Raw genomic sequence first — 27,162 nt, 5'->3', positions numbered from 1 at the left:
CATGGCACCTGAAAGGATGGGAAAGATACCATGACGAAGTTGCATCACTAACTCCAGAAGCATGGAAACCTACCAGTCATTGTATCACAAAACCCAAAATTCAACCGAACCACTGTTTAATTTGAAACATTTGGCTGTGTTCTACTTTCTATTTTTAAAGTCACAAGAGTTATTCAACACAAGTATATACAGATGTTAATGTATGATTTCATCCCCGCTCAAGGCTAACACTACCATTTGAGCCACTGCTCCACTTCTGGCTATTTTAGTATCATGGACTTTCCTGTCCAGGCTGGCTTCAAACCACAGTCCTCAGATCTCAGCCTCTTGAGTAGCTAGGCTTACAATCGTGGCACCAAAGCCAGGTACTGGTGGCTCATGCCTGTAAGCCTAGCTTACTCAAGAGGCTGAGATGTGAGGATCATGCTTTGAAGCTAGCTCACGCAGAAAAGTCCCAGAAGTGGCACTGTGGCTCAAGGTGGTAGAGCACTAGCCTTGAGCACAAAGAGGCTCAGGGGCAGCTCCCAGGTCTGAGTACAAGCCCCAGAACTGACGAGAAATAAAATCTCAGTAAATATGAATACCAATACCAAAAAAAAAAAAAAAAAAACCACAAAAACAAAAACACAGTACCTTGACTTGTTACAGACCAGCAGAATATCCTAAATAAAGTTAAGCATACTGCTTGAATCTAAATGATCTGTTCACCTTCTTTGGCAACAAGCTACATACAGGTCCATTCTTTGCCAAATAGGGTAGGTACAGACACAGAATGTTTACCCAGACAGAAACTTAGTTGTAGCAGAAGTCTAATTCATATAATTCTCTGATGAAGATGGTGATAAAGAAGACAGAGGGAAAGTGGTGCTGTGGCTTATGTGGTACAGTACTAGCCTTGAGCAAAAAAGCAGCTCAGGGAACGTGCCAGGTCCCGGAGTTCAAACCCCAGGACCAGCGCCGCCCCCCCCCCCAAGAAGACAGAGTGTGCATGCAAATTTGCAAATCAAAAATAACATAATAAAGCAGTAATTTTGCTATATGCATTTTAAATTAGAAAATGCTATAGAAAAACACGCAAAAAGACTCAAAGCCTGCCTCTCAAATCTGCTAAAATACATCTCTAATTTAAACTTTCTTAAAGCCAAGTTCAACATCTGCAATTTGTTCATTAATAAGCTGACACTGGCATTCCACAAAGTTGCTCAAATTATAGCTATTTTGAAATAGCTAATTCTCATCAAACAACTACCACATTAAGTCAAGTAAGCTGGCTCATTTCACTCTCTGACCACATTTTAAGCTTCTAAAATAGTCTCATTGTACCGCTACCCAATAAGCTGTGACCCTGTGTATGCATGCATGCACGCGCGCACGCGCACACACACACACACACACACACACACACACACACACACACACACGCTGTTAGTATAACTTGAACTCAAGGCCTCACCTTCTTGCATGGTGTTTCCGCTCACTTTTTCTACCACATCTTTTTGAGCCACATCTCTACTTCTGGCTTTTATGACATTTCTACTGGGCTTAGCTAAAATTAACTAATTCTGTTCACCAGCAAGGGTGCCCATGGTGAAATTCAAAACCTGAATCAAAATGAAGGTACTGTTTAGAAACTATGTTATCTATTGTATTACAATAAGCAAGTGGACTCATCAGAACCATAATACTGGCTGGGCACTGGTAGCTCACACCTGTAATCCTAGATACAAAGGAGGTTGAGATCTTGGGGGGGGGGGGGGGGAGGAGACAAGACGGGACGGGACGGGGGGACACAGTTCGAAGCCAGCTTGGGCAAAGACTCTTATCTCCTGTTAACCACCAAAAAGCTGGAAGCAGAGCTGGGGTTCAAGTGGTAGAGTACAAAAGCTTAGGGACAGCACCCAGGCCCTGAGTTTAAGCCCCAGAAACAGCAAAAATAAAAATACAAACTGTCTCCAAATTGAAGAAATTGTGTTCAGACACTAATCAGGTAAAGAAAAGAATAGGGGGTGCAACCATTTTGCTGGTGCTTCCAGAAGAGTGGAATTGCCGGCTGGGCTGGGCTGGGCTGGGCTGGGCTGGGCTGGGCTGGGCTGGGCCAGGCCAGATAGGCCCCGCCGCTGAGGCCGAGGCCTGATAGGTTCCAATGGTTTCCGCCCAGTTTCTGCCCCTCTAAATTGGCTTATCTTCGGCCCACAGCTCTCCGAAAACAGGACCTTCAGGCTCTGATGAATTCATGTGGCCACTTCACCTATAGATACATGCTCTAGAACAGTATGGCCTGATGAAACTATGGGATCAAAGATTCCAGCTTCCAGGAAGCAGGTTTTGATTGTCACCTCAATGGGACTGCTATCCAGAAGAAAAACAAGGTTTCATAAAACTGCCTGATGTTCTAGCAGAACCATTACCCACAAGACCTGAGTTTGTGATAGCACAATATATGAACGAATTTCAGATTCTGAATCACTATTTCCAAAAGCGGCCAATAGCAAACTAATGATTCGAACTATAACTCAGAAAACTAAAGAATGATATGACTGGAGTGAAGGGACAGAAGCTCAAAGAGAAATGTTGCTAGAAAAGTTCATTTAACAGTACTAAGAAATGTGCTATGCTCTTCGACTTTACTGACCTGATCTGGTTTGACATTTTTTGGACCATATATAAACAATACTCTTTGAAACAGATGAACATTGACATTTGGGATTTTCTGTTGATGATCTTGGCTGCTGTAAAGTGATCTGTCATAGATTCCTGGGGTACCCACAGGTTGTAGGAAGTATCTTTACTAATGCAACACCAGACAACCATATTATGAGGAAATTAAATGGACACTAGAAGTAATGTCATTTTGTTTACAGTACTATTGAGATAACAAAAAACTGAGCTATACTTATACTTTCAGACTTCAGCATACTTATATTTAGGCATTTATTTCAATATGTTTATTTTTAGGCATTTATTTCCACATTTAAGGACTTCCCATTCACAAGTGACTTGAAATTTTAAGTGTTAATTATTCATATAAGTGAAGACATATTAACTATATCCACATTCTGAAGAATGTAGTAAAGTAACTCAGCATATGATAGCTTAATTCTACATTATTGCAAAAGCCTTGCGTTTTTTTCCCCCCAAAATAAGATAACTTATGGTTTTCACTGCAGAATTTTTATATACTTCTTAAAGATGTTTAAAGGAGATATTACATCTTCAAGCTCTTAAAAAAAATAATGCAATTGAGAATTACAAATCTGTTAAGCATCCTGGTTATCAGTTTGAATATTACTTTGAAATAAAGGTGGGCAAGTAAAGAATAAAAATAATAAATTACTATGCATAAAGTATGGAAATCTCATTCTTAGGCACATAAAAAACTTTTTTTTTTTTTTTTTGGGGGGGGTGTCAATCATGGGGTCTGAACTCTGGGCCTGGGCACTGTCTCTCAGCTCAAGGTTAGCACTCTACCACTTGAGCCACAGTGCCACTTCCGGCTTTTTCTGCTTATGTGGTGCTGAGGAATCAAACCCAGGGCCTCATGCATGCAAGGCAAACATTCTTCCACTTAGCTACCTTCCCAGCCCAATTCTTAACTCTTGATTGAAAAAGTAAGTATTTCTTTCAGATAAAACTCTGAGCTGCCAACTCTACTAATACCAACGCTTAACTCCATTACTTTACAGAAGTGCCTCATTTGTAGTTTAGATTTTCTTCTTTTAGTTTTGTATGGAGGTTTGAACTCAGAACTTCAAGCTTGTATCCAGACACTCTACACCTGAGCCATACTTCTAGCCCTTAATTATTTTTGAGACAGGCATGCACCTGGACTACAATCAGCCCTACTTTAGCCTTCGTGTTGTACCTGGGATGACTGTCACACCACCACACCCAGCTTCTGCTGAGGTGAAGTCTGAGCTTTAAACCTAAGCCTTCCGTTCTCAGCTTTCAGAGTAACTAGAGTTACAGGCATGAGCCACTGGGGCTCAGCCTTGTCTGAGTATTCTAAAAGAGCTGTATTTCACCAGTGAGTCACTTGCTAGTTTAAAAGAAAAACAAAAACTCAGGAGAAAAACAACTTCTACCAAATGACTTATTTGAAATGAGTTTTTTCTTTATTTAATGAAATGCCTACTTTCAAGTTTATTTTTGGCTACAAATGGTTGTGCACAGGATTACAATTTAAGGTGTTCGTTTATGTATACAGTGCATCTTGATCAGAGTCACCTCTCCCACCATTCTCTCTCCCTTCTACCTCCTCCCCAGCAGGCGCAGTTTCCGTCTCACTTCCTTTATCAAGTATGCACATGAGTATGATGAATTAATCCACCATTCCATTTTCCATGCAGCCACTCGCTCTCATTACTCCATTCAAAATGTTTTACCTTCCTGATACTCATGATAATAACTGTGTGAAAATTGCTCAAAGGGTTTACACCACACACTGTGCTTCAGTCTGCTTGGTACATATATATATGCATATGCCCCTGTGCATATTTACCTGGAGGTTGTGTTTTGTATCTGTGGTCCATATTTGAGGAAAAACATGCACCATTTGTCTGTGTAAGCCTAATGTACTTCACACAGTATGGTATTTTTCAGATCTATATCCTGGCAAATGAAAAGATTTTATTGTTCCTAATAGCTGAATAAAATTCCATTAGATATAATGTATATAAAATATGTATATAACTGGGTGCCGGTGGCTCACGCCTGTAATCTTAGCAATTCAGGAGGCTGAGATCTGAGAATCACAGTTCAAAGCCAGCCTGGGCAGAAAAGTTCGTGAGACTCTGATCTCCAATAAACCACTAGAAAACCAGAAGTGGCGCTGTGGCTCAAGTGGTAGAGCACTCGCCTTGAGCTGAAGAGCTCAGGGACAGCGCCCAGGCCCAGAGTTCAAGCCCCATGACAGACCAAAAAATAAAAAAATAAAAATAAATTAATTAAATATGTATATATATATATGTATATACGTGTCTATATGTATATATATATATGTATGTGTGTATATATATAATATAAAGAAACAGTAAGAAAAAAATCAAAGGCTCAATCTGTACTTAAGTTTCCTCACTATACAATAAATAGGTATACTAAGTGCTGGCAGAGGAGAGGAAATGTAACCACCTTGAAAAGATGGTGGGCACCTGCAATGGTAGTTCTATGGCTCCCCAAAAAGCCAACAAAGAACACCCAGTACTAGCACCACACCAGCACTGGGATAGTACCATAAGCATTTAGATTTACCTTTACTTATTTTAAGTGGCACGGGGCCTACAATTCAAGTAAGGAAGATATCTCAGAGCTATTAATTGCTGTGTTTAGAGCATCAAAATTCCTGCTTCCATTCCTGTGTTATCAATACAGAGGTTCCACATTTGGGTAGTTAATATTTCCTGTTATGTGGAAAGTATGCAGCCTGGCTCAGATGATGACTACAAAAAACAAGGTTCTCATCATCAAACTATCACTTCATTGACTGTCAATTATGTTATCCCTTGTTCTTTGTTTCAAGGAATATATTAATATAAAAAAGGACTTCAAAAGAAAGGTAACTCAAGATAGCACAGCCACTCTGTATGATATACTGAAGTGTAAGCATAGACTGTATGACCTCACATAAGACAGCACTCCAACTCCCAAACTGAAAATCACCATCTATGAACTCATGTGAAAGGCAAGTATGTAAGACTATGTCTGCCAAGTGCGTAAGTATGAGATAAATGTTAATGGAAGTTAACAAAGGTCACTCTACTAGAAAAAACTATTTTCCCCCAAAGGTAGAGGTGAGATCTACATTAAATATGCTCCCCTCACAAACCTAAGAAAGGCTATTCTGTACTGTGCTCATAGTTGTGATCATGTCTTATAATAAAATCAGCCATGGCACTTTCCAGGGAAAAATTGGGGAAAAGAGTCTACTAGAAAAGACTAAGAGTGTGAGGACACTGAGCTAAGCTGGAATCTGATGGGTATTGCTAACAGTGTGTGGTGTGTGCCAATGGCAGCCACTCAAGAGAAGAAAAAAGTGGCACCAACACACAAATGATCCCAATACTAATCATCAGATTATATACATTAATTTAAAATATTAATTCAAAGCTGGGCACTGGTGGCTCACACCTGTAATCCTAGCTACTCGGGAGGCTGAGATCTGAGGATCATGGTTCCAAGCCAGCCCACGAGGGAAAATCCATGATACTCTTAATCCTCAAATAACTACCAGAAAACTGGAAATGGAGCTGTGGCTCAAAGGAGGAAGAGCACTATCCTTGAGCCAAAGAGCTCATGGACAGTGTCCAGGCCCCGAGTTTAAACTCCATGATTGACCAGAGAAAGAAAGAAAAAGAAAGAGGGGGGGGGGGGAGGGAAAGGGAGAGAAAGATGGAGGAGAGGGAGAGAGAGGGAGGGAGAGGAAGGAAGGAAGGAAGGAAGGAAGGAAGGAAGGAAGGAAGGAAGGAAGGAAGGAAGGAAGGAAGGAGGGACTGAGTCAGGAAGGAAGGAAAAGAAAACCTAGAAATGAAGGGAACAAACCCAATAAACATCACACTCCAAATAGGCTATAAGGATGAACCATGTCTGACAGTAATTGATGTGTACTACATCTGAAGAGACTTTAAAAGAGTTGGGATATAGGGTGGAATGAGGAAGCTTTGTGTATATTTATGGTCAATTTAAAGAAAGCAGAGGTGGGAAAGAAGCAAGGACATTAGGGGTAAGAGACGAATAGAAAGACAGAACTATGACAGAGAAGCAGCAGTAGACCTGGTTGAGAGATTCCATTTATTTATTAATTTTATTTATTTATTTTTGGTCTAAGACCAGGACTCCAATTCTGTATCTAACATTTCTGCTCATTGGCAGGTGCTCTACCACCTGAGCCATGACTCCAACTGGAGTGGGATTCATGAGCTCTGAGAACTGGTGGGTGATCACCTCCCTTTCAACATGCTGGAGTCAGAAACACCTCCTGTATAACAGCTAAGCAGAGTTATCTAGCTAGCACATGGTTACCAATGAAAAGCAGGAGATATTTCTATTGGATATACGATTTTGGAAGAATATAAAGAATGCATGCCTCTGCCAAACAAAGAACTTTCTCGTATTGAGAAAAGTCCTTCTGTGCAGATTATCTCACCAAGCGTAGCTGCTGCAGCCAATCCAGCTGTGTAGGGGTCCGTCCCTGGGGGAGCAGCGCTGATGATGTATGGATTGGGCACAAACGCGGCAGGAGCTAAACCTGCTGAAAACACACTTGTCAGTAAAACACACCAAAACTACAGCCTTAACAAACAAATACCTACATGGTTTGGCTACCATTCTAGGCTGTACATCAGGGGAACAGAAGACAGGCTGAAACAGGAATTTTACAGGGCTTTTACAAACATAAAATAACGTTCAAACTACCAATTTATGGTAGTAGTGTTCAGCTAGTGTTTTATTTGTTTTGAAATAGGATCTTGCTATGTAGGTGAGGGTGGCCTTGAACTTGGCAATTCTCTACCTTCATCTTCTCAAGTGCTGACATAATAGCTTGTGCCATCATGCCCAGGTTAGCCTTCATTTTCACTATGGGCTCCCCCCCCCCCCCCCCGCTTTGAAGGGTAATAGTATATGCTGAGATTTGAACTCGGGATCTTACGGTTGCTAGGCAAGCACTCAATAAATTGGTCCTTTTGTACTCAGCCTTTTTGCTTTAGTTATTTTTAAAAACATGATCTACTCTTTTTCATTCCCCTGAACTAGCCAGCTTCTCTTCCTACTTATGCCTCTTTTATAGCTAGGTTTATAGGTATGCATTACCTAGCTTGTTAGTAGAAATGAGGGCTCTCATTAACTTCTTGCACTGGCTGGCTGAAAAACCCAACCTTCTTGATCTCCATGCCAGGCCCAGATTTTTGGATTGTTGTTTACATTTTTTAACTATTGCTAAGAAATACTTAAACTGGCCTACTTAACAAGTGCAAGGTCCTGAGTTTAACCTCAATGGAGGGGGAGGGGGGAGGGGAAGAAAGCTATTAAATTTTGTTTTCTAGCTGAAACCCAGGGCCTCACAAATTCTAGATAAACACTCAGCCACTAAGCCACACCTCTAGTTCCTATTTATATAGTCTTCAACTCAGTACAACTTCATCATTAAAAAGTTTTGACAAGCTGGGCGACGGTGGCTCACACCTGTAAACCTACTCAGGAAGCTGAGATCTGAGGAATGCAGTTCAAAGCCAGCCTAGGCAGGAAAGTCCATAAGACTCATCTCCAATAAACTACTCAGAAAACCAGAAGTGGCGCAGTGGCTCAAGTGGTAGAGTACTAGCCTTGAGCTGAAGGACAATGCTCAGGTCCAGAGTTCAAGCACCATGTCCAACCAAAAAAAAAAAAAGAAGAAGAAGATAGAAAAGTTTTGACAATTAGGCCTGGGTGCTGATGGCTCACACATACAATCCTAGCTATTCAGGTGGCTGAGATCTGAGGATCACAGCTCAAAGCCAGCCCAGGCAGATAAATTCATGAGACTTTTTATCTCTGATTGGCTACCAAGAAGTCTATTGTAAAGCTGTGTCTCAAGTGGTAGAGCTCAGTGACCATGCAGAGGCCCAGTACTGGCACTAAAAAGGCAACTTTTTTTTTTAATTGACAATTCATTTTATTGTTGAATTTTATTTGCAGTGCTGGGGATTGAACTCGGGGCCTTATATTATGAATGCTACGTGATCTATAATGAGCTTTATCTGTAGCCCTTAAACTAGTTTTAATTTTATTATTAAAATACAATAAGAAACATGAATCAAACTGTGTTTTCTGTAAAACTAAACATATTGATAGCATGAGAGAATACTTTGCTTAATGTGGACTTGTTTAGTATAACAATAGAGTCAATTCAACTCTCAGTACCTGCATAAAGAAGAAAGTATAAAGCTCATGAGTCTTTGATAGAAAACTAGTCCTAAGACTGGGAAAGTGGCTCAGTGGTAGAGTGCTTGCCTAGCATGCATGAAGCCCTGGGTTCAATTCCTCAGTAACACAGAAACAGAAAAGGTTGGAAGTGTCACTGTGGTTCAAATGGTAGAGTATTAGCCTTGAGCACAGAGAAGCTCAAGGACAGAGCCCAGTCCCTGAGTTCAAGCCCCAAGACTAACAGAAAGAAAGAAAGAAAGAAAGAAAGAAAGAAAGAAAGAAAGAAAGAAAGAAAGAAAGAAAGAAAGAAAGAAAGAAAGAAAGAAAGAAAGAAAGAAAGAAAGAAAGAAAGAAAGAAAGAAAGAAGAAAGAAGGAAGGATGGAAGGAAAGAAAGAAAAAATACAGTAAGACTTACAGAAGGAATTTTCCAATTAATATTTCCAATTAAGGCAGTTTTCCATATAGCATTCCATAAAGAAAATGTATGGGCAATAATTAAAGATCTACAGGTGTGCATTAGACCCAGGCAAAGAGCTTTATGCTTGGCCTTAAATTCATCCAGTACACAAGCAAGGTTTGTTTTCTTTCTCACAGCAAATCACATCTAAGACTGCTAATCTCCTCTCCACTCAATCACAGCATTTGGCAGATAAAAAGATTTCCTAGCTCTAGTTGTCTACAATTATGGTGTTGTTTGGAAAAACAAGAAGAAGGTCCACTCGGGATGAAAGCCTAGGCAACAAAACTAAAATGTCCATGAAAACTTTATTGCTACAAGAAAAGGGGACAGCTTGTTAACTTTTTCAGTGCTTTAAAAATGAATTTATAGGTCCTACTTGTTACTTAGTAAGATGAGAAACAAGCCCAATTTATATAATCGATGTTGTCCAAATGTTACCAAATGAGCGAATACTAGTCACTAATCATTTCTATAGCAAATACTTTTTAAATGCTCAAACATCTCTGTTGGAGAAAGAGCTGGATAATAAGGATATCTTGTGAATTCTGGTTCCAAAAATGTAGAATGTGACTAGACAAAAGGAAAACTCATGGGCTGGGAAGGTGGCTCAGTGGTAGAGTGCTTGCCTTGCATGCCTGAGGCCCTGGGTTCGATTCCTCAGCACCACATAAGCAAAAAGAAAAAAGCCGGAAGTGGCGCTGTGGCTCAAGTGGTAGAGTGCTAGCCTTGAGCTGAAGAGCTGAGGGACAGAGCGCCCAGGCCCAGAGGTCAGGCCCAACGACCGGACCAAAAAAAAAAGGAAAGCTCATTTACTTTGTATAGGGGATTCATGGATTTTTTTTTTGGTGGGGGGGGGGGGGGCGGTTTGGACTGGATCTTACTGGATGTACTTACTCTGTGAGAATACAAACTCATTATCCAGCCTAGGCTGACCGGAATTAACCATCTTCTTGCCCTCACTTCCCTCCCAAGTGCCGGCATCCCATCTAACCCATCAAGCATGTCCTGTGTGGCTTCTGCTTTCAGTCTGAACTACCAGGGGTGACAGCATCCAGGAATTCTGAACAGAGCTGGGCGCTGGGCTTGGGACTCACCAATGTGTGGCTGGTGTGCTGCTGCAAGGGCATACTGCTGCTGCTGAGCGGCCGTCAGCTGCTGGACTGCGAGTGCGTTGGGTCTTTGGAACAGCTGCGATAAAGAGAAAGACGTGGCATTGTGGTCAGAGGAATTGTCATCCAAAATCACTTTAAAGTCTTATTAAAATTTTCAATAAGCTCCTGTTGAGGTATGCTACCTTCACAAAACTGAATGTTCTCATACTTCATTCCCATGGGTTAGACACTTCGCAGTTCTGTTTTCCTTCCCTATCTCGACCTGTTCTGACCGCATCAGAGACTTATATGTTCCCCAAACCACACACATAAGTGCAAATACAAAAGCTCCACTCACATGACTGGTTCGAGGAAACCTAAAATGTTGAACAAAATGACTTGCCATGCTGCCCCAAGTGCTATCATCTCCCTTTTCAAGATCCAACCAGTACTTTCAATTAACTCACCTATTTGTGTTTTGGACAATGTGGAAAAGGATTTACTTTTTTTTCCCCAGTAGTCTGCCTCTACTGGAAAAATGGTATTATATACCTTCCAGATCTAGTAGCTTCTCCTACTAAATAAATGAGACAATTACCCAACTTCTGATGGCTCCTAGGATACCCATTACATACAGTGAAGAAAACAGAAGCAGAGCTACTAACAATACCTGGATTATGAGCTCATACCTAGCACACTTCTTAGTTCACAAAACAAATCAAAGACCTTACCACTAAAAATACACCACTATTTATCTTAATAGTCATTAACTCATTCATACAACATTTATGAAACAAGTAATTCTTACAGGACACTGCCCAAGGAGCTATGGATATACCAGGGAATAAAATACCTACACTGGGGGAAGGGAACTACATGACTACTTTGAATTACTTCACTTCCTAACATAGGTACAGCATCAATATTTGATGGATTATATTGCGTTATTTGATATGGACATACCAAATACTCCATAATCTTAGTAAAGCCATGCCTTCCTCATGTTCTTAGAGCCTGGTTAAGATTCAGATATATCTATCTATCTAGATATATATATCTATCTATATATCTATCTATCTATCTAGATAGATAGATATATCTGAGGCAAGCTAATGATTTCACCTTCTGTCAATTACTATTTTCTTTATTTTCATCCTTTTGTAGAAAAGGGATATGAAATTTTCAAAAACCTAACCATAGCCTTCTTGAAGATTTCATGTTAGCCTGAGTAGTACTGATACAAGAAAAGGTACTATGATTGCCTTCATAAGAAGCCCTGAAGGGACTGCCCTGAATAGGACCCTCTCTTTCTATATGAGTTTTCAACTGGCATTACTGAATGATATAAAATTATATGACAGAACATGAATTGCATCTATTCATTAAGAGATTTAAGTGCTTCAAACAATAAGAAATAAGGTCATTCTACCAGCTCAGCATAATCATCATCATCATCATCCTGGGCAAGAGAAATAATCCAAACTCTATGCCTCAAACATAAAAGTAATCTGAGTTTAAATTAGAAGGAAACAAAAGTTGAATACTTTGAATATATAATCAACTTCACATTACCATTTTCTAATAATCAGAACCAGTCTTCGCTTTTAAAGTACAAGTGTGAAAAGTAACCATAAATAAATTGCAAAAGTTTATATTACATGTTAAAGTAATGATGGTTAAAAAAAAAGGGGGGGGGGAGGTTACTACATTACAGGCATTGTTAAATATCAAGTGTTAAAGTAGAGACACTGAATCTAATGACAAGCATAGAAACATATATGGCCAGCCAGGTACTGGTAGTTCACACCTAGCTACTCAGGAGGCTGAGATCTGAGGATCACAGTTCAAAGACAGCCATGGGAGTTAAGTCAATGAGAATAAACTCCTGAAGGGAACTGGCTCAAGTGGTAGAGCACTAACCCTGAACAATAAAGCTCAGGGACAGTACCCAGGCCTTAAGTTCAAGCCCCAGGACCAGCAAAAAAACCCACCACAGTAGTATGGCCTTGAGAAACTGAGTCAGTCACTACATTTTGCAAAGTGCTTTCCAAAGCTCGCTTTCTGCTAGCTTAGCAGGAGTGAGCAGTCTACCCAAGATGGGCAGGCAGGGGACAAAAACAAAAAGCAAAACAAAACAGCAACAACAACAAAAACACAGCAAAAGCTATTGTTAAAATTGTTCCCACAGTTATCAAAATACTTCATGGTTCTAATACACATCTACTGTCTTGCTGATAGATTTCTGGAATTTTCCTGGCCTAACATCTCAGACATTCCTGCTTGCTCCTCTCTCCCCCCTCCCTTCTTTCCCCCCACTACCTAGTTTATCCCCACTACAAACAATGTAACTCACTTCACTGAAACTTTTAATTTTAATAGGTAAAAAAATAACAAGCTAAGTATGGAAGGGGCTAGGGAAATAAAGGTGGTTGAGAGTTAACTCTTGATGTTAACCTGACTTATTTTTTTCCATTTCCTGGAGTTCATTTCTATAAATATTTTATATGATCAGAGGCACATAGGCATTGTGTCTTTGTGTTCCTCCCCCTAAGAGTGTCCTCCTTTGGTTTCACTGTGTGTGAATGCCCTAGAGTCCCGTATAATTTATCATGTCCCAATGTATTTTTAGATCTAGCTTCCCCATATAAGAGAAAACATGCTCCATCTGTCGCTCTAACCTGACTTATTAATCAAAAACATAGTCTAATGCCATTCCATCTGCTTGTCTTCTCTACATACGCTTTTAATTCTTTCACATATATGTATGCTGTACCTCTCTATATAGAGGATTACCCACAACAGTAATCCCGTATTAGTGAAGAGTGGTTCTCACCATTTTGTGCTACAACAGTAATCCCGTATTAGTGAAGACTGGTTCTCACCATTTTATGTTACCCACATTTCAAAATAGGAAGTCATTACATTTCATTAAACAGACTAGTCTTATAAGAACCCTAGATCTTGTGGGTTTTGTGGGGAGTTTTTGTGGCAGTCCTGGGGCTTGAACTCAGGGACTGGGTACTATCCCTGAGCTTCTTTTGCTCAAGGTTAGCACTTTACCACTTGAGCCACAGTGGCACTTCCGGCTTTTTCTGTTTATGTGGTACTAAGGAATCAGACCTTTGGCTTCATGCATGCTAGGCAAGCAATCTACCACTAAGCCACATCCCAGCCCTATATCTTGTGTTTAAGAGATGATTAAGGGGCTGGGAATGTGGTAGAGTGCTTGCCTAGCATGCATGAAGCCCCAGGTTTGATTCCTCAGTACCACATAAACAGAAAAGGCTAGAAGTGGTGCTGTGACTCAAGTGGTAGTGTTAGCCTTGAGCTGAAGAGCTGAGGGATAGCATCCAGGCTGAGTTCAAGACCCAGGACTGGCTGGGGGGGGGGGGGGAGGGGAGAAGATTAGTATGTTTTTAGTCATTATGGTGAACAAAAGAAGAATTTTTTTCTTCTGCAGTATAAACAATTCAACAAAAGCAAATTATGGGTGCACAGCCAGTAGATTTGATTAAAGCCTAGATTATAGCAATTCTGCCATATTCTCTTTATGTAAATGGTATAATATTAACTAGAAAAATGGAGTATTCAAAATAAAATTGGGTCATTGGCAAGTGGCAGATTCCAAAGACTATTGAAAAAACTCACACAAATGCCATCTGTGGGGTATAACACTGAGGTCTATTAATATGATGGTGATTTTCAACAAAGCAAACCAACCGTGAGGTCACTATAGTGACAAATGTGTTACTGCTGAGTGCCATTCATTCAGATGGAATTCCAAAGTAGTTCAAGAGTACGAATGAAGGGAGATATGTATCCACTACTACAAGCATATCAGAGCTCCTACTCAAGGCACAATGGGAAACCTACACACTGGTTTGACTTTCTTCTCTGACCCTTACTATATGACTTCTCAAAGATAACCTATTACAGCCCAAGAGAGTGAAGATAATGCCACTGGCATCTTAAAAAAAAAAAAAAAGTTAAGGCCAGCCTGGGTTTAAAAAAAAAAGGTCCACGTGACCTCATCTCAAACATAAAAAGCTGGGTATATGGCATATGTCTATCATCCCAGCCATGTGGGAGGCTCATACAGGAGGAAAGAAGTCTAGGCTGGCCCAGGAAAAACTTGACATGCTAGATAGGCACCAGTAGCTCATGACTATAACCCTAGCTACTCAGGAGGATGAGATCTAAGGATTGTGGTTTAAAGCCAGACAGACCTAACAGGAAAGTTCGTGAGTCTCTGATCTCTGATCAACCACCAAAAAGTAGGAAGCAGAACTGTGGGTTGAGTAGGAGAGTACCTGAAAGAGCTGAAAGAACTAAGCAAAGGAGAAAAGGCTAAAAGCCAGAGAGGGAGGCCCTGACTTCAAGCCCCAGTCCTAGTACACACACACATGCATATGCACAGACTCACAAAATCATAAGACTATTTGAAAAACAATGAAAGCAAATAGGTTTAGGGTGTGCAGTTAACTGGTAGAGTATGTGTCTAGCAACTTATAAGGCCCACTCCACTGCCACCCAAAAATAAGATTCTGGGTCAATAATAATCTTTATGCCTCAATCTCCTTCCCTTTCTAAGAAGACAACAACAAAATATCTAGCTCATAAAGTTGATGGTGTTTTAAAATGAACACATATGAAGAATTACAGTTCTTTATACCTAATTTTTTTTTCTGATTAATTTAAGTGCCCCCAGACACAAGTCAACCCAGGCATGGCTTTGTGGGCAAGAGGTCTAATGGTAACTGCCACAGAAGAAGCTATCCTATCTTCACATCCAACTTTATTTATAGCCTTGCCTGAAACACATACAATGTAAAAAGTATTCCCAAACAACATTAACTAAATAGGTTTCTTCCCTCTTGGTTATTTTGTAGCCTGCTGACAGCAGTAGGTGCTCATGCTGCAGTAGTGTTTGACACTCCAAACAGACTAGGTCTACATAAAATATACAATCTTGGAAACATGCTACATCAGGCTATTTTGGGATTAACTGAATTCTAAATAACACATTACCAACAATGCGATTAAGTCTGGCTTTGTGTTTTGCAATATGGTTGTAACATATAAAATCTAACAAATCTTCTAAAATATATTTGGGAAAGTATAAAATAGGCAACAATGTAACACTTCATAAAAAATACTGCATAAGAATTATAACACAAAATGACATAAGCATGTTATGTATAAACTATGCCTGGCTGTATCCAGGACTGAGAAGACAATTAGGAAAGCAAAAAGGGCGAACAGGTCAAAGATATCAATGAGCATTTCAAGCTAAGAAAATACTCTATGCCACAGGTTCTTTATATACAATGATTGTGCTTACATAGACAATATTGCACTTCTACTTTCACAAAAGTCTATACCTGAAATTTAGCATACTCTTCTAATTACGATTATAGGTAAAAGCAGTAATATCAGCCATTCACCCATGATTCTGTTACGAATAGAAATATCATATGTGGGGTTTTTTTTGTTTTTGTCAGTCATGGGGTTTGAACTCTGGGTTGGGTGCTGTCCCTGCGCTCTTCAGCTCAAGGCGAGTGCTCTACCGCCTGTGCCACAGTCCCACTTCCGGTTTTCTAGTGGTTTATTGGAGATAAGAGTCTCATTGACTTTGCTGCCCAGCTGGGTTGGCTGAGAACCTCTATCCTCAGATCTCAGCCTCCTGAGTAGCTAGGATTACAGGCGTGAGCCACCGGTGCCCGGCTTCATATGTGTTTTCTATGCCACGTTACCTACTTCTATTTCATGCATCAGGAAGGACCAAATGTAACAATGAATTTGTTTTTAAATATCTTGGCAGCTTTTTTTTTTTTGGGGGGGGAGGGGGAGGGGAGAGGAGTTAGTCTTAGGTCCTAAACTCTGGGCCTGGGCGCTGTCCCTCAGCTCTTCTGCTCAAAGCTAGCGCTCTACCACTTGAGCCACAGCGCCACTTCCGGCTTTTTTCTGCTTATGTGGTGCTGAGGAATCAAACCCAAGGCCTCATGCATACACGGTAAGCACTCTACCACTGAGCCACCTTCCCAGCCTGGCAGCTATTCTTTTTTTTTCTCTTGTGGGAGGGGGAGGGACTAGGGGAGGGGTGTCGGTCGTGGGGCTTGAACTCTGGGCCTGGGCGCTGTCCCTGCGCTCTTCAGCTCAAGGAGAGTGCTCTACCACGTGAGCCACAGCGCCAGCGCCACTTCCTTGGCAGTTATTCATATATGACTGTCTTTGTAATTTTTCTGTATAGTATACATATAAACTTTATACAAACTCTGTGTATGTGGGGGGTTGTTTGTTTTTTGGTGCTGGTCTTGGGGCTTGAACACAGGGCCTGGACAAGTCTAGTGCTCTAATACTTGGAGCCACAGCATAATTTCTGGCTTTTTAGTAGTTAACTGAAAATAAAGAGTCTCATAGGTTTATTTGCCTGGGCTGACTTGGAATCAATCTTCCAACCTCAGCATCCTCAGTAGCTAGGATTATAGGCATGAGACACCAGTGCCCCAGAAAACAATATATTATTAAACATTCTGGACCAGTAATGCAGATGAGCAGTAGAGAGTTTGCCTGGCAAGCACAAGGCTTTGGATTTGATCTCCAGAACAACAAAAACAAATAAGAAGCTGGGCACTGGTGACTCACGCCTGTAATCCTAGTTACTCAGGAGGCTGAGATCTGAGGAACATGGTTCAAAGCCATCTGGGACAGGAAAGTCGGTGAGACTCTTATCTCCAATCAACCACTAGAAAACCGGAAGCGGTGCTGTGGCTCAAGTGGTAGAGTTCTAACTTTGAGCTGAAGATCTAAGTGAGAAAGCACCCAGGCCCAGAGTTCAAGGCCCTTGACTAACCAAAAAAATAAAAATTTTCTGGGCAGCAGCCCACAAAACTGAAGGAAGAATTTATTACACACACACACACACACACAGCCCACAAAACTGAAGGAAGAATTTATTACACACACACACACACACACACACACACACACACAACACACACACAACACACACACACACACACACACACACACACACACAGAGTTTGGACCACATTATGGCAACAAAAAGAAAAGTAACAGTGACTAGATAAGTAACTTAACAATCCAAACCCAAGGTACTGCAAATGCAGTGAAAGTTTGCAGTCACCTAAAATAAAATTGCCTTTCCTCTACTTTCAGGCCACTCCATGCTGTAAGTTGATAGTAATTTTTATAAAACCAGCTTATTACACCAGCTTATTATTACCTGACTGAAAGGAAATAAGGAGAGGTTGGGAAGACAAGAGGAAATTAACCAGAATTAACCATTCTACTCTTTGTAGCCTCTAAGAAAGATGGTCATCTTTGTTGTTCATCAAAGAAACTCAAACCAAAGAGAATATGAAAAAAACACATGCCACTATAGATCCCTAGCTCCACTATCTCAGATATAACTCTTATTGTAAGACTTATACCTGGCTCCTCTTCTCTACAGTAGTCAGCCTGTACCTCACACCATCATTCCTCTCCCCATACCTCTGCTCTCTTATCCTTTCCAACTATCCGTTCAAGATCAAACCGGTCACTGTACAGTATGTAAAAAGTGTATGTTATATATAATTTATATGTGTATATTTAATATACATAGAATATGTAACACATAGGAATATACTATGTATGCAATGTATACTATGTAAATAATTGTATATTATATAAAAAATGAACTATTTAACGAGGGTAGGGACAGAAGAGGAAAAAATGGGGGAAAACAAAGGAAAGGGTAACACTGACCAAGAAACACTGTACTCATAACCTGACTTATGGAATTGTAACTCCTTTGTACAACTATATAATAATAATAATAACAATAATAATAATAATGGGATGACACCGAAAAAAATAGGTACCAAGTAAGAATTCCAATTCCCTGATGATGAAATAAAGAACAAACATTTACATGGAAAAGAAACTTTTGACTTTTGTTCATAAAAGACTGGAGACAAACTCTTCTTAAATAACAATGGTTAAGTTGGGTAAGCCTGAGGATATAAACATTGTACAAATAATGGCAAATAATGCTTTTGCATAGAAAGTCGATTTTTATGGAGATAGGCATAACTACTTGGAACTGCACAGAGAATAGTGTACTCTCACAGTTTGTTTCCTATGGGGGAAAAAGGATTTTAATGAAAACTTATAGACTGGTGTAGTGGCAAAGGTCTGTTATCCCAGTATCCAGAAGGCAACAGTCAGGAGAATTATGAATAGTTCAAGGCCAGCCTGTACTACACAGCAAGATCTTTCTTGAAATTAAAGAGAAAAAAACCTAAATACCTATATAGGCTTGGGAGTGCAGCCTCAGTAGCAGGGCAGTCTCCAGCATGCACAAGACACTAGGTTTAACCCCCAGCAAAAGCAAAAACCATCAATAAAATATGATAAATGGATATATATTTGCATCATTCTTCAAAGGATTTTTTTCTTCTTCATTTGCTGGTCCTAGAGCTTGAACTTGGGGCCTAAGCACTGTCCCTGAGCTTTTTTTCTCAGAACTGATGCTCTACCACTTGAGCCACAGCTCTACTTCCAGCTTCTCCATGATTAATTAGAGATAAGACTCTCATGGACTTTCCTGCCCTGGCTGGCTTTAAACTGCAATCCTCAGATCTCAGCTTCTTGAGTAGCTCGGATAACAGGCACGAGCCACTTGTACCTAACTTTCTTCTGGTAAATGAACTCAGGGCTGGGGTGGTGATGTACCTTTGTTTTTTGGCTCAAGGCTAGTGTTCAACCATTTGAACCACAAAAGCTTCTGGCTTTTTGAGAGTTAATTAGAGATAAGAGTCTCACGGACAGACTTTTTTGACCAAGCTGGCTTCAAGCCACAGTACTCAGAACTCAGCCTCCTGAGTAGCTAGAATTACACACTGAGCCATAGGGTACCCAGCTATATTTTGGCAAAATGTATAATTTTACTGTCACTCAATAATCTCCAAAAACTACTAGGTAATTACTTAATGGATGTGCAATTTCTAAACTTCTGGTTGAGATTACAGTTTCTGAAACCCATAAATCTTTATGTTCCAGTCCAAAACTAAGAATTAGCAAAATTTATGGTCCATCAAACTTCCATTACAGAGAAAATTGGTAGTATATTTCAAGACTGTGGTAATTTAGCTAGCTAACTTCCTTAACTTAAAAAAAAAAAAAAGGAACATACTGAAGCACAGAACTTTAACAATGAAATCTCCCGCTACAAAACTAGAGCAAGCTAATAAAAAAAAACTAATTAATAAAAGCTGAATAATTTGATGGCAGACCTACTTTGTATACCCTCTAATCACATTCTAACTCTTGTAACAAGTAGCAGACCTTCTGCCACATTCTAGACTGTGCATAGTAACTAATGTAACATTAAGACATGACTAATAGGATGGTTTTGACACTACACTCCTCAGGCGGCAAGGGAGAGTTCAGGAAATGACATAAATCTTCAGAGTAACTGAGCTTCTGAAAGTTGTGCATTCTGCAGGCTCAGGTGAGGGAAGAACCACAGAAGTACGTCAAGCGGGTGCCCTCCTGTCAATGCTCTGGCATGTAAATTCGTTTCTTAAGAAAGGCTCTGTAACCCCCTTTTACTACTTGGTTAAGAGGAGCTGGCTAACGACAGTCCTCCCATCCCCTCAATCTTAGTTACTGGAACAAGGTGCTGTCTGAAAGGAATAGAAAAGGGTGACAAGAGACACAGTACCTGTTGTTGAGAATTGTAGTCAAAAAGTCCCACAGTTGCGGCTGCTGAGTCCACAGGTACCTGCGTGCCTGAATAATCAAACTGCAGAGGCTCCATGCCCACATGTTCCATGGGGTCCAAGGGGACACTCTGGGACTCCATGTTGGAGAAATCCTCCACGGGCTTGGCACCATTGGTGCTGGTCAGCTGGGCTAAGCCCTCAGAACCATTCTGGTTTGGACCCAGAAGATCCACTTCATTAGCAGAATTCTGGCAATTACCAGGGGTACGGCTAAACAGAGAAAGTAAAGGGCATTAAACCATATTTTGATTGGGGAGGGACACTACAGCAACCCCAACTTTAAGGATAATGTCCTTAACATAGCTTTTTATCAATAGTACTTAAAGCAACTTCAACAAAATAACCAAAGTTCCTTTACACTGCTTACAGGTTTATAACCTCCAATATCATCTGTTACTTGCCTTCCAACATGCCCACTTCTTAAATTTGCATTACCCACTATAAATTCATATTTCTTTATCAAAAGAGTCTAGATTTGAAGAACAATGGACAATTGAAAAAACTGCTATCTATAATATTCATAAAAAGAGACTGTCTACCAAAACATATGTAATGAAATACACTTCCTCAGAAACATATTTAAATGCAGAGCTAATGAACCTGGTGCTGGTGGCTGGTGCCTTTAATCCTATCTATTCAGAAGGCTGATATCCGAGGATCAAAGTTTGAAACCAGCTGGGACAGGAAAGTCCATGAGGCTCTTTATCTCCAAATAACTAGAAAAAAAGACAAAGTGGAGCTGTGGCTCAAACAGTAAAATGCCACACTTGAATGAAAAGGCTAAGCAAGAGATCAAAGCCTGGATTTCAAACCCAGCACATGCAAGGGAGAAAAATGCCAATGGAAGAAGCTGGTTTCCATGTCTTGGAAACAAGACACACATCTGAGCCTGTGTTTAAATAGTAAGTTAAAAAATTACAGCTGGGCACCAGTGACTCATACCTGTAATCCTAGCTACTCAGGAGGCTGAGATCTGAGGATAACAGTTCAAAACCAGCCCAAGCAGGAAAGTCCGTGAGACTCTTATCTCCAATAAACTACAAAAAAGGTAGAAATGGAACTGTGGCTCGAGTGATAGAATGTCAGCTTTAAGCAATTAAGAAACTCAGGTCCTGTGTTCAAACCCCAAGACATGTGAGAGAAGGGGGGGGGGGGGGGGAGAGACAGGGAGAGGGAGAGGGAGAGGGAGAGAGAGAAGGAGAGGGAGAGGGAGGAAGAGAGAGAGAGAGAATGAGAGAGAGAGAGAGTGTACAAGCAAGACCTGGTTTAGATTGGTTTTGCTGGTTCTTAAGACTAGGTAGAAAGCCAGCGCCAGTGGCTCATGCTTGTAATCCTAGCTACTCAGGAGGCTGAGATCTGAGGATCACGGTTTAAAGCCAGCCCAGGCAGGAAAGTCCGTGAGACTCTGATCTCCAATAAACCACTAGAAAACCAGAAGTGGTGCTGTGGCTCAAGCAGTAGAGCGCTCGCCTTGAGCTGAAGAGCGCACAGACAGCGCCCAAACCCAGAGTTCAAACCCCACAACTGACCAAAAAAAAAAAAAAAAAGACTAGGTAGAAATAGCTGGGCACCAGTGGCTCACACCTGTAATCCTAGCTTCTCAAAAGGCTGAGATCTGAAGATCAAGGTTCAAAACCAGCCCAGGCAGGAGTCTGTAAGGTTATCTCCAATAAACTACTCAGAAAAGGCCAGAAGTGGCATTGTGGCATTGTGACTCAAGTGGTAGAGCACTAGTCTTGAGCACAAAGAAGCTCAGGGAAGAGCCCAGGCCCTGAGTCCATGCCCCAGACTAGCCCCCCCAAAAAAAAAAAAAAGAAAAAAAAAGAAAAAGTTCATTGATAAGGAGAAATTTTAATTCTCAAAATGACTCTAATAAAGTTTTAATGTATTACTAACAATATTAAAACTCTCCCCTAAGAAACCAAAAGAAGAAAATCACTTCAAAAAATAAAAAATTAAGCCGGGCGCAGGTGGCTCACACCTGTAATCCTAGCTATTCAGGAGGCTGAGATCTGAGGATCACAGTTCAAAGCCAGCCTGGGCAAGAAAGTCTGGGAGACTCCAATAAAGCACTAAAAAACTGGAAGTGGTGCTGTGGCTCGTGCAGCAGAGTGCTCACCTTGAGCTGAAAAGCTGAGGGACAGCGCCCAAACCCAGAGTTCAAGCCCCACTACCGAACAAATTAATTAATTAGGCCAGGCGCCAGTGGCTTACTCCTTTAAACCTAGCTACTCAGGAGGCTGAGATCTAAGGATCATGGTTCAAAGACAGCCTGGGCAGAAAAGTCTGTAAGACTCTTATCTCCAATAAACCATTAGAAAACTGGCTCTGTGACTCAAGCGGTAGAGCACTCGCCTTAAGCTGAAGAGTTGAGGGGCAGGGCAGCACCCAGGCCCAAGAATGCAAGCCCCACATCTGACCAAAAATATAAATTAATTAACAATTAATTAATTCAGCATTGAGGATACTCTCCTACTCATAAGACAATCCTAAAAATTAAAACTTATATAAAATTTATTGTCCAAACTAGGATACGCCAAAAGAACAAAACTGAGCACTACTGGTAACCTGGGACACAGGTATAAATAAGGATATGCCACCACCTTATGTAAAAGCACCATAAGATTATATCATGTAAATCAAACTAGTAATAATTAACATTATAGTCAGGGAACATAGTCTATGGTTGCACTCAAGGAATATTCCTTTATATACCATCTGCCCCATCCAAATACAACAACATATTGTCATAGGCTGACTGAGACCCAGAGAGGAGAGGCTACCTGAACTCACACATGAAATATCTCAGGTGTTTGTTACCATTTGCCTCAACTTTGAAAGACTGTAATTCTTTAGGTGATCAAGATACAAAAATTAAATTAGGATTATTAAACGATTGCCACTTGTTCTACAAAAGCTGATTTAAGAGAATGATTGTGGTAGATATTAAGGACAAGGCTGTGTGCATATAAGTGAAAATACATACCCATTAGCTTTAGACTGACATTAAAATTATTATAATTTTCTACATATGTACCACTGAACAAGGATTTTGATAGATTTTTTTCCATTGTCTGCCATATCATCTAAAGTTTACCTTTATAACTGAGGAATAGTTGCCAACAGTTGAGACAAATATATAATATTATGTTAAATTATAGGGTAGGGTCTGCAAATCAATCATAACCAGAGAGAGGATGAAAGCCATCTATGAAAGGGATCATGATTAAGAACAAGTCATTTGGTCGGTGCGGTGCGGAGGAACACACCTGTAATCCCAGCACTCAGGAAGCCAAGGAGAGGACAAGATAAATTCAGTGCCAGCCTGAGCTACACAGCAAAACCTTGTCTCAAAAACATAAAATAAATGAATCAAAAAATCATTTAAACTGCCTCTCTAATTCTTCAAAATGAGGGAAATGATCCATGCCCTACAAACCTACCTGAAAGGAACTTAGGAAACTCAAATGAGATAATACACAAGTTTTCAGCACTTTTACCCCAACATGTCAGAGGGATATTACACTCTCACCACTAGTAACAGTGCTGCTCTAACATAGCAATGTAGAAGAAACATGGGGAAAGCCCTAAGGCACCTATACCAGGTGATTTCCATACTCAAGAATTACTGAAATAATCTTAGCAGAACCATTCTTCAAATTCTGGAGATCTATACAAACATAAAGCCAATCTTTTTTGCACAATACCAAGTATTAATAATTCTTTTAAAAATTTCACCCTTATCAATTTATCATTTTATGTCATGATCTATTCTAGAAATAATTCTTTTAAATAAAACAAAATCAGAATGAACAAAACCCACTGCCCACATTCCAAAACCAGAAGTGTAAAATATACAAACCTAAAATCTTTGACGTCTGCATCAATCCCATTCTGCACTGGTAAACCATTGGTCTTGTCCATCACATCACCCTCCTCCTTCAAATCTCCTAGCTTATCTCCATCAAACGCACCCTTGTTCTTCTTTTCACCTTTGTCGTTTTCATCACTGTCTGCATCCCTTGGGCCCTGTTTAAAAAATAGCTTCAGCTTCACTAATCATCAACTAATAGTGGGCAACCACTGTAGACACCAGACTACACTAGATGCTAATTAGAACAGGACAGTGTCCATGCCCTTGCAGACATTACAATCTAATTAACAAACAACACAGAGGGAGGAACACTACAGAAAGTCTTGCCAAATGAGGGAAGAGACAGACATACATTTAGAGAGTTTAGAACAGTCTTATCATGCCCACTGTCTCTAGCACCCTGTACTTTTCCCACAATATACCCATTTTCTCCCAAACCCCAGCCTAACTTTGTACTGCTCAGCCCAACTTCTCTATTCCAAATCTCTGTCTATATGATAGCATGACTCCTAATAAGTCCCAGGTATGTGAGGTAATAGTACAGAGGGAAAGTGTTAAAGTGATTAATTCTCTCTTACTTCAAACGTAGTCCAACATCATTCCTACTCAATTATTCCATTATACTTAATCTTGGGAAATATGCCCTGCCAATTTGCACCATCTCCTCCCCATATAAACCTTATAAACCTTACAGCACATGGCACTAACAATTAAATGGCTTTTTAATGCTTCAAACAAATTAAATCTAGCTGTGAAATCCTATCAGGAAAAGGACTCAGAACTATTCACCATCCTCCACTACCTGACTATTTCAAGGCAAATTAAATTAGTCTTGAGAAATAATGGGGGGGGGGGGGGTATCCTGAAGCATGTGAACTCTGAGAACGCATCTTAGGAAACACTGGACATAGCAACACAGAGCTAGACACATTTATGTTCTGCCTTCTAGGGAAAGACGTGTCTCTCTATTGGCATAGAAGGTTTTAAGTACTGGATGCATAAAGCAAATGCAATGTAATTATCAAAAGGAAAAACTCCTATGTTGATACAATAGAGAGGTTTGTAGAACCTTACAGTGCAAGACTTAACTAAGTAACTTTAACTTTTATCAAACTACAGGGAGATAATCTTGCTGTGTCTCACCTCTGATTCCTGATTTAAAAAGACGTGTACAGGGTTTCAATTCAAGCTCCTAGTAAATGCCAAGACCAAACAACAGAAGATGAGAGCTTTTGCACAGCATTTCCAGTCACCAAACCCAAGTTTTGGTAAGGGAACATCAATAATGAAGTAACAACAGTTGTGAACAGAGCACTCCTACAACACACTGACTGTAGGCAGGGGCAGGCCTACAGAGCTAAAACCAATAGATGCCTTCAGACTAGTTCTTAGAGATCACTGGCTCAGAAATAACTCTGACATTCGTATACCTTCTGGCAACTAGATCAAAGCCCATTTTACTATTAAGAGTTGATCTCTGTTCAAATGCAATAAGAAAAAGAAACCTTGCACGGATAATATGGATAAAGGAACACACAACAAGGAATTAACTTAGAAAAAGATATACACCTGGGCTTCAGGTGGCATCAAGATGGCTAAGCACAGCATTGGCAGAAAATAAAATGTGCTTTACAGGGTAGAGCTTTAAAGATGAGGGTATTTGTTAGTGATTCAAAAGGACTGAATAAAAGTCAATTGAGTATTACACAGAGATCCCAAAACAGAGATAGTAGTATGACAGAATTCTAAAGGCAAAAGGACCTTTAAGATAACCAGAAACAACCCCTGTACATCACCTTTACAATAACAATGAAAAATGCATAAAAAATAACCAGAAACAATGCCTCCCTCCATAGTACAAAAATAGAACTCATAAAATATATTCATTTTTACTTCTCTAGCACTGAATATAATGTGTGGCTTAGAAGCTCAATAAATAAGATTACAAAAAAATCAAAAAGCTAAAATATTCTATAAAAGTTCTACAAAATTCTGTAAAGTTTACCTGCCAAAAGAAGCATCTTCTTGTTGTCTTATTGACATCAAACAAGAGTCTAGACAGTGGTAACATGATCTAGATTAAAATAACAACAACAAAAACAAAAAACAGCTGGGAAGGTGGTTTAGTGGTAGAGTGCTTGCCTAGCGTGCATGAAGCCCTGGGTTCCATTCCTCAGTACCACATACACAGAAAAGGCCAGAAGTGGGACCAGGGCTCAAGGGCAAAAGCAGCTCAGGGACAGTGCCCAGGCCCTGAGTTCAAGCCCCAGGACTAGCGGGCCCCAAAAAGCAAGCTCTATTTTAATGAAAAAAAATCACGTAAACAGCAAAAAATATTACAAGAAACAATCCATTTCTACATATAAACAATCTTCTACACATCTAAAAATGAAATCACAAGTGCAAGAGAAGTAGTTCAGCTTCACTATCTGACAAATAGTTCAAAAGATCTGTGGCAAACTGCAAAGGAAACAGTGGGAAAATTCCACAAACAAGAATCTGGTAGCAAGGCATAGTCACTGGTCAAAGCAGTGCTCTACATCAGATTTCCTCAGTGACCTTTTTTGTAAGGAAGGACTTACTGAAAACCTGCTCAGACCATCTATATGCTGACTGATCAAGCTGACTGGTATGGTACGAAAAATTGGCCACTAATCACTGCATTCTCAATTATATAGCCTTCGGTTACATTTTCAAAATATTTCCATGAATGGGTGGTATTAGTTACTACTACAAAATATTGCTACCTTGCCAAGTTCTGGTAGCTCATGTCTGTAATCCTAACTACTCAGGAGGCCAAGATCTAAGGATTATGATTGGAAGCCAGACTGGACAAGAAAGTCCATGAGACTCTTCTCTCCAATTAACCACCATAAAGCCAGAAGTGAAGCTCTGGTTCAACTGGCAGAGCGCCAACCTTGGACAAAGAACAAAGAAAGAATACATGACTCACAGTCCAAACCCTAGTACTAGCACACACACAAGCACACACATACAAAGTCAGTAAATTAAAAATAGTCCTCAATAAAAGTGATTGGCCATCAAGTCTA

At 40.2% G+C, this 27,162-nt stretch overlaps 1 protein-coding gene and 1 pseudogene across 18 annotated transcripts in view; one reads left to right on the top strand and one right to left on the bottom strand.

Moving 5' to 3' along the window:
* Positions 1-27,162, bottom strand: part of Pum1 (pumilio RNA binding family member 1) — a 130,318-nt gene that overhangs the window by 34,961 nt on the left and 68,195 nt on the right. For 12 of the 18 annotated variants that reach the window (XM_042695711.1, XM_042695710.1, XM_042695720.1 and 9 more), the window contains 4 exons: positions 24,101-24,267; positions 20,178-20,448; positions 10,451-10,544; positions 7,139-7,243 (listed from right to left, as the gene is read on the bottom strand). In XM_042695711.1, the coding sequence (XP_042551645.1) occupies positions 7,139-7,243; positions 10,451-10,544; positions 20,178-20,448; positions 24,101-24,267 (637 nt within the window). The remainder of the gene's footprint in view (positions 1-7,138; positions 7,244-10,450; positions 10,545-20,177; positions 20,449-24,100; positions 24,268-27,162) is intronic. The other 6 variants (XM_042695713.1, XM_042695715.1, XM_042695722.1 and 3 more) reach the window with 2 other exon arrangements.
* On the top strand, positions 31-2,838 carry LOC122121418 (annotated as a pseudogene).

Source organism: Dipodomys spectabilis, unplaced genomic scaffold, assembly GCF_019054845.1.
Source record: "Dipodomys spectabilis isolate Male_0828 unplaced genomic scaffold, ASM1905484v1 ptg000188l, whole genome shotgun sequence".
Lineage (NCBI taxonomy): Eukaryota > Metazoa > Chordata > Mammalia > Rodentia > Heteromyidae > Dipodomys > Dipodomys spectabilis.
The sequence above is the reverse complement of the archived record's forward strand: the minus strand, read 5'-3'. Positions and strand labels throughout refer to the sequence as shown.